Source organism: Cetorhinus maximus, chromosome 7, assembly GCF_964194155.1.
Source record: "Cetorhinus maximus chromosome 7, sCetMax3.hap1.1, whole genome shotgun sequence".
NCBI lineage: Eukaryota > Metazoa > Chordata > Chondrichthyes > Lamniformes > Cetorhinidae > Cetorhinus > Cetorhinus maximus.
The window spans coordinates 57586018-57598435 of NC_135885.1; the positions used below are offsets into that span (position 1 = coordinate 57586018).

Consider the following 12418-nt stretch of genomic DNA (forward strand, 5'->3'; position numbering starts at 1 on the left):
GGCAGGTGGTATTTATAGGCAGAATTAGGCAGCCTTTGTAATGGAGAATATTAAATCAGTATAGCTTGGGGTTAAATATTATAATGCCATATTAGCAACATATTGTTGACTACAGATTTTCAAATTAATAAAAGTTAGCTTCAAAAGAATGATTTCCCATTAGTTGGTACATATAGAATAGTAAAATTTAATTACATAATTAATGTATTAAAAAAATTTCCTGCATCTCATTGAACCAAACACGATGAAAAAGTAATGCAAATCCATTAAATTTATTTGTATGAATGTCTTCATTTTTAGTTACAATGTCATAAATATTCCAGTTAAAATACCTGTGACTCAAGGGTGGAAAAAACAAATCTCAGCTCTTGCAGTCCATCTTTCCATCTTTGTTGCTGGCGAAGTAGATCAATGTTCATAAGAGCTACGACCTACAAGGATAAGATCTCCCTCATCAATAGCCACACTAACAATATAATTTGTAACTAACAAGTTATTTCTTAACTATTTGTGTCGTAAGTTTTGAACTTCAAAGCTACAAACAAAAGGTGACAGAGGATGCCTAATTTTCAATCGATGCTGGGGTCTGGATCGGAGGCACGTGGGCCCACAGCCATCATTTCAACCCAGAGCTATTTTCAAAGAGGCAGGCATGGGGTTGAAGGGCTGCCCGATGATATGATTAAGTGGTTGACTGTCCAATGTTTGCAAACTGTAGGCCTGCAAGGTACCCTAATGATTAAATAACAGATTACTAAAATAACAGGTATTTGTAACCTTTATCCAGTAAATTAAGTGGGATGTGAAAAGAATGACTTTGATTGGCCAAATAACCTTTCCTGTTCCGTACTTCATGTTCTTACCTTATCACGGAAGTCAGTGTGACATTTCCTCAGCTTTCTGTTCTCTGTCGTAAGGCGTTCCGCTGCAGTGTGAAGTTTCTGAATATAGGCCTCTAGCTCCTTGGGGTTATCCCAAGTGATCTGCACTTTACCGCCAGATTCCTTGGATCCAGCTTTTGGGTTCTAATTAAAGATGATGAAAATAGTTTTAAAGTCATCACTAAGCTCCTGAACAATCACTGTGCTAGCAGAGTGTGACCAAAGCTGCTGGACAGAGTCAGAAAGCAATGACAACCACCAATCTAGGATTAGACTTTGGTCAGTGCGGTGTGCCAATCATGAGTGAAGCAAACAATTTTGCTAATTCAATCACAGATGTGGGCATCGATCTCTAATTACCCCAGAGAAAGTGGTGGTAAGCCATCTCCTTGATTACAACTGAGTGGCTTACTAGGCCATATCAGAGGACAGATAAAAGTCAACCATATTGCTGTGGGTCTGGAGCCACAAGTAAGCTAGAACAGGTAAGGATGGCAGATTTTTCCCTAAAGGACATTTGTGAACCAGATGGATTTTTATGGCAGTAATCCCATGGTCATTATTGCTGTTATCCTAGTATTTTATTATAGATTTAATTTTTTTAAATTAATTTGTTCATGAGATGTGGGATGCACTGGCTAGGCTAGCATTTATTGCCAATTTCTAATTGCCTTGAGAAGGTGGTAGTGAGCCACCTTCTTAAACCACTGCAGTCCATGTGGCGTAGGGACACCCACAGTTCTGTTAGGAGGGAGTTCCAGGATTTTGACACAGCGACAGTGAAGGAATGGCAAAAAAGTTCCAAACCAGGATGGTGTGGCTTGGAGGAGGACTTGCAAGTAGTAATGTTCCCATACATCTACAGCCCTTGTCCTTCTAGGTGGTAGAGATCATGGGGTCAGAAGATGCTGTCCAAGGAGCCTTGGTGAGTTGCTGCAGTGAATCTTGTGAATCGTACACACTGCTGCCACTATGGGTCAGTGGTGGAGGGAGTGAACGCTTAAGGTGGTAGATGAGTTGCCAGTCAAGCAGACTGTTTTGTCCTGGATGGTATCAAGCTTGAGTGTTATTGGAGCTGCATTCATCTAGGCAAGTGGTGAGTATTCCATCACGCTCCTGATTTGTGCCTTGTAGATGGTAGACAGGCCTTGCAGAGTCAGGAGGTGAGTAATTTACTGCAGAATTCCCAGCCTCTGACCTGCTCTTGTAGCCAGAGTATTTGTATGGCCAGTCCAGTTCAGTTTCTGGTCAATGGTATCCATCAGAATGTTGATAATTAACTGAATTTAAAATTCCCCAGCTGCTATGGTAGGAGTTGAACTCGTACTACCCAATCATTACCCAGGCTTCAGGTTTACTGTTCATAGCCACTATACTACCATACGCCCATGTAGTTGTTTCTTTAAGGAATGCAAAATTTTAGACAAATTAACATGCTTTCGGTTCAACAGGCATTTAATTTGCATTGAATATAAGATTGTGAGGTAAATTCCTCTACATCCAACTCCCCCTTTAAAGCTCTGCTAAAAAGCCAAGTTTTTGACTTTTAGTCACCCCTAATATTCCCCTTACTTTGGCTCTGCATCAATGTTTGATTACTTCTGCAAATCAGGCTGGAATATTTTTCCATGGTAAAGGCACTACATAAATGCAGGCTGCTTTTGTTGTTGTTAAAAAAGTGCTTTAATCTACACCATAGTAACAAAGAAATTCAGCAGAATATTGCTGTGCCTGTATTATGACAAAGCCAATAGTAAAGGCTGAGTTGTTCAAATCCCAGAGGGAATCTGTCAACCTATTTTTGCAATATGTATGTTTCGAGATGCAGACTTTGAATTCAGTGGTAATAAGACCACCGGACTCTCAAGAGGGTTTTTATAAAACTAAATTAAACATACTAAACATATCGTGAGAACAATAGAAAAAAAAGATGAAAGGGAAAAAAGGTAGATTAGAGTTGCTGTGGATAGCTGTTGAGCCGGAGAAAGAGCTTGACATGGTTGTAGATGGCAGCAGCTGTTTGAGCTATGAGATAGCAGCAGCTGTTTGAGCTGAGATAGCTGGAGCGCTGGGCTGGAGGAGGATGCAGTTTGAATCACCCATCAAGTCAAGCCAGGAAAGCCTTGGGCTGCAGCAAGCAGTTTTATTCTGAAGTGAATTCCACCCCAGAGTGAAAGACAGTAAAGGTCATGTCGTACACCTTTATTGAAGATATAGCAGTTTGCTTTGTGTAATATTACTGGATTTCATCGTTAATATCTATAAGGAAAAGTGTTGCCTGGAAGGTGTTTACTTGTGATTTTGACCAAGTAGAGTGTTTTTGGGGGAATGTTTTGTAAAACTAACCTTAAATGTGTAATTGTAATCTTTTGTGCTTAAGTTCTTTTTTTTTGTTAATAAAACTTTTACTTTTAATTTTTAATATCCAAAAAAGTGTTACTGAACCTCTCACTGCTGAGATTGATAAGCCTTCTTCGATTTCAGAATACAAAAAAAATAGTTACGGCCCATAAGTCAAGTTTCCTTCTGGGATTTGGTTTGCGCAGCAATTAACACCGGCTGTGGTCATAATAGGCTTCCAAGAAAATGAGCACGTGCACATGCAGGGTACTCTTGCACATGCAGGAAGCTCTTGCAGTCATCGCAGACCAGTTGAATGTTGAGGGAGTAGAAGTTCTTTTTGTTGATGAATCTCACTGGCCAGTCGCCAGTGCCTTGATGGCTGCAATCGATGATGCCCTACGCCTGAGAGAATCCAGCGATGGAGGCAAAACCCACTGTCCTTTGTATCTGTAAGGCCTCATCTGTCTGGAATTGGATACACCATCCAGCTCTTGGGCATCTGTGATCTGCGAGATGCAGTGGAGTGCAGCCACTTGAAAGACACCACCAATGTCTGAGGCAACCCTTGGAAGGATCCTGAGTGAAAAAGTTCAAGACCAAAATGACTTTGACAACTATTGGCAGGGGATGGTGAGCAGTCCTGCGAGGTCTGAAGACTTCTGCGACAGGGGCACAAATCTCTGAATACATGCCTGGAGAGTGGCAGTCTCTTGCGGCACTGGTTCGCCAGCATTTACAGGTACCTCCATCTTCTGTGGTAGATCCTATACTGAGGGTTGGGTGGGCATTGCCTTCCTGCCTTCATTCCTCTCCTCTGCCCTTCCTATGGTGGATGTTGCATCTCATTGCCACTGGACTCGAAACCTCAGAGCCCAATTCCATGCCAGCTACTGTTTTCTTTGCACTCAGGTGGCTTCCCAATTGTGTCTGTAAACCATGCCCCTTCCTTTTATCCATTCACAATGCCAAGAGGGTGATGGCCTCCAGCAATACCAAGTGCTTAGTCATCTCCCTCCCCACACCCAATTGCATCTGTGTACCAATGGCTGGGTACCCCTCTTAGCCATTCTCCCTTTTATGTGCTCACCTAATTCCTTGGGGCAACCATGACTGGCACCCAGCTGTGTCCTCCTCTATGCACCTGGTCTGATGACCCAGGGTTCAACCCATGTGCCTCCATCAAAACCTAAGGCTCACCCTATACAAGTTCTCAATGAGCTCTTTATCTACCCCAATTGGACTCATTTGGGAATCAGGCAAGTTCTCGGGGTCGGCTTCCCCCGACCCTGAAGAAATTCGCCAGCAGCGAGAACACTGACTGGAAACTGGCATGCTGGTCGATGCCGCTATTTTCGTAACCTAGCCACATCTGTTCCTGCCCCTGGTGAGGCCTAAAAATTTAGCCCTTGATGTCAGCTTTAGATGTCAGGATACCTATAACAAGTTTTTGCAAAGTTATATTACATAACAGACAGTTCATGAATTCTCTAATCAGATATGGAAAGCATAAAGAAAATCCCAAATTTTCTGTACCCAAATTGCCTTACCTTTATGAGCTGTTCAAAAGATAGAGCAGAGCTTAACATCATGGGTCTCTGGCTAGGAATCATCTGCTGATCAATAGTATTGTAAAAGTGAGCAACCTGGCAATGAAAATGAAACGTATTTAGTCTTGAGGCTTCAACTTTCACTCCTTAACTGAATCCATGTCATTTAAATGTTGACAAAAAAGAGAAGGGAAGGAAAGAAGATATGATTGAGGAGGATACAGGAAGTGGAGTCAAACAAACTAAACAATACTAACAGAAAATGCTGTAAATACTCAGCAGGTCTGGCAACATCTGAGGGGAGAGAAACAGAGTTAACGTTTCAGGTCAAGGATCTTTCTTCAGAATCTTGACCTGAAACTTCAACTCTGTTTCTCTCTCCACAGGTGCTGCCAGACCTGCTGAGTATGTCCAACATTTTCTGTCTTTTATTTCAGGTTTCCAGCATCCGCAGTATTTTGCTTTTGTTAAAATAATACTAACCTGTTTGAGAATAACTGCCTGTCTGTAGAACTTCTGGGCTGTAATTGCCGTTTGTTGGATTCGCGCAGGAATAGCAAATCCCAGAGCAGAAAGCAGGCGCACTTCTCTCAACAATGAAACTAGGCGGTCTGAGTAATGTATTTTCAACTTCCCATCCGAGTGATCCAATTCTATAACTCGACCATTGGCCTGCAAACTAGCGCAAATTACACCAACCAGTCAATGATTATACAAATTTATGCAAACCTTTGTGTTTTAATAAAGAAGCTCTGCACTATCTAGTAAAGTGGGGCTAACTTACGATTTGTGGTGAACACCAGTATCTCGAAATCCAAAATGGAATGAATAACTAAACTACTACAACAGGCTTAGAAATGGTGAGCCTGTCATTTGTGGAATTTATCTCCATTTAACAAAAAAAAAACGTACATTCCAGTACTATTGTTATACTTACAAATTGCTGTTACATTTATACCATTTACAGCATAAACTCAGTGCCAGTGTAACACCTGGATGTACCAGGTCCCCTGGAACTTGTATATTTGTATCGAAATACATGGAAGTTACAAGATGGAAGCAGACCATTTGGCCCAAACAATCCATGTCTGTGTTTATCCTGCAGGCCAGCAAGTTGCATTTCCTGTCAGACCTGAGAGAAATAATAGTTTGTACATTTGGGGCAGAATTTTGCCCTTGGCATGTGGGATTGGCGGGGGTGGTCGGGAAGCCGACCGCGATCGGCAGTGCTCCGCGATTTTACGCAGGCAGACCAATTAAGGCCCAACCAGTGTGATACGCGAGCGGCAGTGCTGAGCGCTGACTGTGCGGGAGGGGGAGGAGCATGAGCAGGCCTAGCATGCAAAAGAGCGCTGAATATTCTGAAGAGTATATTGAAAAAATTAAACAGCACAAAAAAAATTAATGAAACATGTCTCCTCAGGTGACTCTGTCACATGAGATGGGGCATGTTTTTAATTAAAAATTAAAGTTTTTATTTCATTTGTATTTGATTTTGGAAACCTCATCCCACCCGTGGATGAGGTGCCCAAAAAAACGCAAAGGCCACTTGGCCTTTTCACCTGCCCGTCAACCATTAGGTTGAATGGGCAGTGAAAAATTCGGCACAATTGATAACATAATGGCCATAATAGGCCTTTTAATTGTCGACGGGTGCACTGCCGGCTCTGGCGCACGCCCACCGACCGAACTAACATGCGACTGACATTGGTACATTTGGCCGACACTATCACACGTCATTTCACGTTCGGTCAGGTCGGGCACGTGCCCACCTGCCGAGCTAAAAGTCCTGCCCTTGGGTTATGCCATAACAGCTGAAACTAACACTGCGTTGCACTAGCAATAATAAAATAAATTTGATTGTGGAAATTTTGTTATTGCAGGCAAAAAACGAAGACATTTTGTTTTCATTCTCTTCCATGTGTCCTAATTCTCTGTGCCCTAAACAATTATACCTGATGTCAGATGTGGGATCTGATACAGATGATTGTATGTCCCTAGACCAGTCATCAAACTGCTCTTGCTCATAGGTTCTCAACTGGTCCAGAAGTTCATTGCAATTTCGCCAAAATGACTGAAATCCTGACAAGTCACTCAGTAATGTTTCAGCAATCTTTACAGTGTCTTCAGCCTAAAATAAAAGATGCAACATTAATGCAGTCAATATATAGTTTATCCTTGAAGAACAAGTAGATAACTTGATCTGAGGCCTTTAAAATGCTATTATGAAAAAGTTATCAGGTGGTATCTGAAAGCAGTTGTCAATGACTCACTTACGAAGTTTCCTCTCTCAAGCAAAAAAAAAATCAGGAATTCAAGTACAAGAGGATAACAAGCCTGAAGCAACTTATAACCTCAGTTTCATAGTGCCTGGAGCAACAATATATTCTGCCATTATGTTATCTCTACAACATATACAGATTCAAACAGTGTTGACCTCAATGTAATTTCTGTTGCCCCACCAAAATTTCGGAACCTATTTTCCCTTCATTGGCTGAATGAAACTTGCTCATGCCAAGAAACAATGCCACAAAATAAAGAGGATGAAGGAACTGAAGTTCAAACAATAAGTTGTGTGACCTAGCATTTCACAATTAAGTTTCCTTCATTCAAATATTTCCAATTTAATATTACTGATTCCAAAAATAAGGGACTATCAGTTGGTTTCCATTCCTCAACATACAAACAAGAAACACATTATAGTTTACAGCCTAGAACAGCTGAAACAGATTTGTGGTCAGCTTACTGTTCCTAAATTGTAATAATACATTATAGTAAAGTCCAAGGTAAACCACAAACTTGTCTATTCGACAATAATAACAACAAATAAAAAAAAACAACCTGCTGAAGAATATCACATGGAATTCAAAGCATCCTAACAGTCTAACTTATATTATTGATTTTGTCCTTATAGAAAGCAGTATTCAGCATCCTTTGTTTGGCTAGAAAAGTAAAAGGGGGGCAGGGGGGTGGGCGATAGGGGAGAAGAAAGCCAGTACTCAGGGGGTGAGATTTCAAGGATTGAGACAAGCTCAAGGGAATTAAATTATGATGCAGTAGCTAACCACCCAATAGCATATAAGCCAGCAATGTTGTCCTGTGGTTGAATAATATTTTTTAAAAGTTAGTCACTAACAGACTGGGGTAAAACAAGAGAGCAACATTAGGCCAAAAACCTCCACTGTCACAACAATAAGAAACTTTGGATCAAAAGTGGATAGTGGCAATATTAAAAAATCAGTTAAGATTGACTGTTATAAATGTCCTTAGTGGCTATCCAAATATTCATATGTTTCTGTCAAAACAAAACATTTTCAGCTTATAACTGTTGTAGATTTAGAGAAATGCACATAACTAAACAAAGTTTCACATCAGCCTATTTTGTCATGCAAAACAAAATTGAGCAAGGGTTGAGAGGGTTGCCAGATAAAATCATAAGGACTAGATGTCACAGACGAAAGGACTGAAGTAAAGGTAAAGGTGGTAGTTTAAGATAACAAAAAACAGGGATAAAGACCAGTGTTCAAAAAGCTGCTGCTTTTCTCAAGAGTTGAGGTGGCACGGCACATGGCCGTAAAAGTTAAAACAAATGGTAAGTTCCTTTCTCCTTCATAATTCATAAATCATTATTTATAAGTCTAAAATTTTGGAGAATAAGAGGAAACCATTGATTACTTAAATACTAACCTTTAGTTCCAGTTGTCTAACCCAAACAATATTATTGACAACCTCTGGCAGATTCTTGCCTGAAAGTGGGCCTGACGGTTCTCCAGGAACACCACGCCGTCGACTCTCAAAATCAGCATGAATGCCTAATTCATTCAAATAGCATCATCAATAAACAGATTATTTGAAGGGCAGCATTTTCTACTCAATTAATATTTGGTCTAAAATTCATGTTACCAACAGTCCTTAGATATGATGCATTTTCAGAAATGCTTGTGCTACCATTACCTTTAATGTATTCCGCAAGTTTTACTAACAACATTTCACGTTCTGAAAGCAGCTCCTTGCTGATGCTGGGCCGTTTGACTAGTTCTTTGTACTTTTGAAATGCCTGCAGAAGCTTGAAAGAAAAATACAACTTCTAAAATATTTACATAAAAGAGCTGTCTAGTTAATGGCAAAGGTAGCAATACTTATATATATTTTCTTTTCTAGTTTCTGTAATACTGTGAAATGATGCATCAAAGGTATGCATAATTACATTTATACAGTATAATAATATGGTCATGCAAAAAATAATTGAGCAAGGGTTGCGGAAGTTGCCAGATAAAATCATATGGACTGGATGTCACAGACAAAAGAACTGAATTAATGGTAAATGGTAGTTAAAGACAACAAAAAAACAAGGGATAAAGACCTGTGTTCAAAAAAGCAAAACAAGGTTAAAATTCATATATCGCAATTCATGGAATGTGGAAATAAACTGGTAAAACTGAAAGCAATTATTTTACAGCAACATGTCAACTTAATAGCACTTACAGAAACCTTGCAGTAAGTGGACCAGAATAGAAAATAAACATATTGGGATAAAATATCATTTCTATCCCTCCTAAATATAAGGAAAGAGGCAGAGTGGTAACATAAATAAAAGAGGGGACGTATGGCTAAGAGAGGGATGATGTCGGCAAGGAAGGGGTGCAAACAGAATCCCTACAGTTGAAGGTCAGGCTTATTTTTAAAAGAAGAGTTTGTTGCTTTAGTAGGAGCATATTACAGGTCTCCAAATCATGGGAAGGAAACGGAAGAGCAAATTTGTGGACAGCTTAGAAAGATGAGTTTGAAAAACAAAATTATTGTCCTGGAGCATGTTAATCATCTACTTATCATTTGGGACTGAAGGAGTAAATGGAGAAAAGAGAATGGAATTCCTAAGATGTGTATAGTATGCAAGTGGGGCCACAAGGGTGATGGAGTTGCTCGATCTGGTAATGAAATAGATCAAGTAACTGAGCTAAGTGCGGCCAAGTAATTTGGCAGTATTAAACAATATATGATAAGGTTTAAGATCCAACTATAAAGGAACAAAAAAAAGGTTAGCTACCAATTAAAATTGAAGAGGAGAATCTATAAAGATGTAGAAGAAAAATAATGAAAACTAAAAGAAAAGAAAGAAAACGAGTTAACAGTTAGATTTTAAAAAGTGCTGAGAGGGAGAATGAGGGGGAAAATTGTCATCAGACGACGGGAGCCTCATTGTAATACATCAGTATATCATTATAAGGCTAGCTCACCGGACTCACCCCACACACTCCTGACCCCCCAGCTGGATCATCTGCCCACATCGGTGGGAAAACACGGCGATGTATTTCACAACAGCATATATAAGGAATGCAACACTTCACTCGGGACTTCAAGGTTTGTTTGCCTACCTTGCTTCGGTCAGTACTCAGTCATCAGCGCCAGGCTTCACAGGCAGCACCACATTACTTTTAGGGGGGCTCACAGGTAGGCCTCTACTTACCAGTTCAGCCATATGTGGGTGGCTTTTCAACAGCTGCAGGGCAAGGTCTTGTTTGGGGAAGGGGGAGAAGTGGCCTCAGGCAAGGGAAGAGGCTGCAGGACAAGAGCTGTACTGGGGAAGGAGGATATCCCAGGGTGTGTGTGGGGGCACATGTTGATCTATGCAAGTGGCCTCAAGATGGTGAGGGCCGAGGAGGCAGTCTCCAGAGGAGGTGAGGCGAGATGGACATGTGAGGGTGTGCGTGTGAGAATGGGTGGTGATGTCCCTTGAGCCGACAGTGAGTGGGACGCCAGTGAAAGTGTGATGGGCTTGAGTGTTTGAGTTTAGAGTGATGAGATGGTTACTATATCCTGGCTGCACGGATGAGATCATTCATCCTCTACCTGCATTGGATGGTCAACCGCTTCTGTGCAACATTGGCACTGAACACCACTGCTATTGCCTACCAAGCCAGAGTGGTAAAGTGGCAGAGCAGGGGTAGAGGACATCACAGCAGGCATCCAAAAGGTGCTCGAGGGCTGCAGTCTTTTTGCCTTTCAGGGCCATGTCTTCTTTGCTGCAATCCTGGGCTGGAAGCACTGAGCGTGGCTGTACTTTAAATGTGGTGCCTGGCATGATGAAGCAGCGAGGTGACGGCATGGCAGGCGAATTGGAGACCACCCGACATGGAAATGGCGTGTTTCCCAGGAATGCATAAGTAATGCAGCGGGTTTGGGACAATACAGCGTGAAAACTCGCCAACGCGGGTTACTGCACTTAGGGTGGAATTGTCCCAGATTTGCACAATGTGAACATTCAAGATTAGATTGGATAGGTAAATAAAGCAAAAAAGGAGGTTGAAGGGATACAAGAACAGGAAAGGCAATTAGGACCATTTGCAAATGGAGGATAAATTCTGGCACTAACTGATGAGGCAAAATGGCCTGTTTTCAAGTTGTAAACTTCCAAATACATGATGTTTAAAAAAAACTGGTTTTGAAGGGTTTCTGATTCACAGTAATTTTATTAGGAAGTTTATAACAGAACATGCAATACTATCTATTTTACCTGCTGGGGATTATCTTGCACCTCCACAATAGAGATTTTCAGTTTGCTTGCGACCTTCTGCTCAGAAGGAGCTATTGAACGTTCATATTGGGCTACGGCAGCTTTCCACAGTGGCTAGAAAATGCAATAATTCCATGTTGTAGAGATAACATGTATAATATTGAGTTTATTCAAAAGAAGAGATAAAGTGTAACAAACCTCAGTGTAAGGATTATATTGAACTGGATTCAGTCCAGCAAAGGGCTCAAACACCTGGGCATTGTGAAGTAATTGCTGTTCTCCAGCTGGTAAGAGCCGCGTAAGCTTTTCATGAACAGTTCTACAAGTTTGAATCTGCAAAACAATGAATGAATGAAAATTGTTTACGGTGAAGTTAATTTTCGTGAGATTTATTGATTGATAGGCACAACCATCTTCAGCTGCTTCATCAATGATCTTCCTTCCATCATAAAGGTCAGAAGCAGAGATGTTTGCTGATAATTGCACAATGTTCAGCACCATTTGCGACTCCTCAGATACTGAAGCAGTCCAAGTCCAAATGTAGCAAGATCTGGACAATATCCAGGCTTGGGCTGACAAGTGGCAAGTAACATTCGTGCCACACAGTGTCAAATAATGACCATCTCCAACAAGAGAGAATCCATCCATCACCCCTTGATGTTCAATGGCATTATCGCCACTGAATCCCCCACTATCAACATCCTAGGGGTTACCATTGACCAGAAACTGAACTGGACTTGCCACATAAATATTGTGGCTACCACAGCAGGTCAGAAGCTAGGAATTCTGCACCGAGTAACTCGTCATCTGACTCCCCAATGCCTGTTCACCATCTACAAGGCACAAGTCAGGAGTGTGATGGAACACTCTCCACTTGCCTGGATAAGTGCAGCTCCAACACAAGAAGCTTGACACCATCCAGGAAAAAGAGCCCGCTTGACTGGCACCCCAACCGCAAACATTCACTCCCTCCACCACTAATGAACAGTGGCAGGAGTGTGTACCATCTACAAGATGCACTGCAGAAACTCACCAAGGCTCCTTTGTCAGCACCTTTCAAGCCCACGACCACTACCATCTAGAAGGGCAAGGGCAGCAGAAACATGGGGGCACACCACCTGGAAGCCATTCAT

The 12418-nt window shown here is 41.4% G+C and overlaps 1 protein-coding gene across 2 annotated transcripts in view; it reads right to left on the reverse strand.

Annotated features, from left to right (window-relative positions):
- dync2h1 (dynein cytoplasmic 2 heavy chain 1) overlaps positions 1-12418 on the reverse strand; it is a 766235-nt gene that overhangs the window by 720550 nt on the left and 33267 nt on the right. For both annotated transcript variants that reach the window (XM_078545532.1, XM_078545531.1), the window contains exons 8-16: positions 11484-11618; positions 11286-11399; positions 8726-8837; positions 8459-8583; positions 6727-6902; positions 5255-5450; positions 4772-4867; positions 864-1025; positions 333-431 (exon numbers count right to left, since the gene is read on the reverse strand). In XM_078545532.1, the coding sequence (XP_078401658.1) occupies positions 333-431; positions 864-1025; positions 4772-4867; positions 5255-5450; positions 6727-6902; positions 8459-8583; positions 8726-8837; positions 11286-11399; positions 11484-11618 (1215 nt within the window). The remainder of the gene's footprint in view (positions 1-332; positions 432-863; positions 1026-4771; positions 4868-5254; positions 5451-6726; positions 6903-8458; positions 8584-8725; positions 8838-11285; positions 11400-11483; positions 11619-12418) is intronic.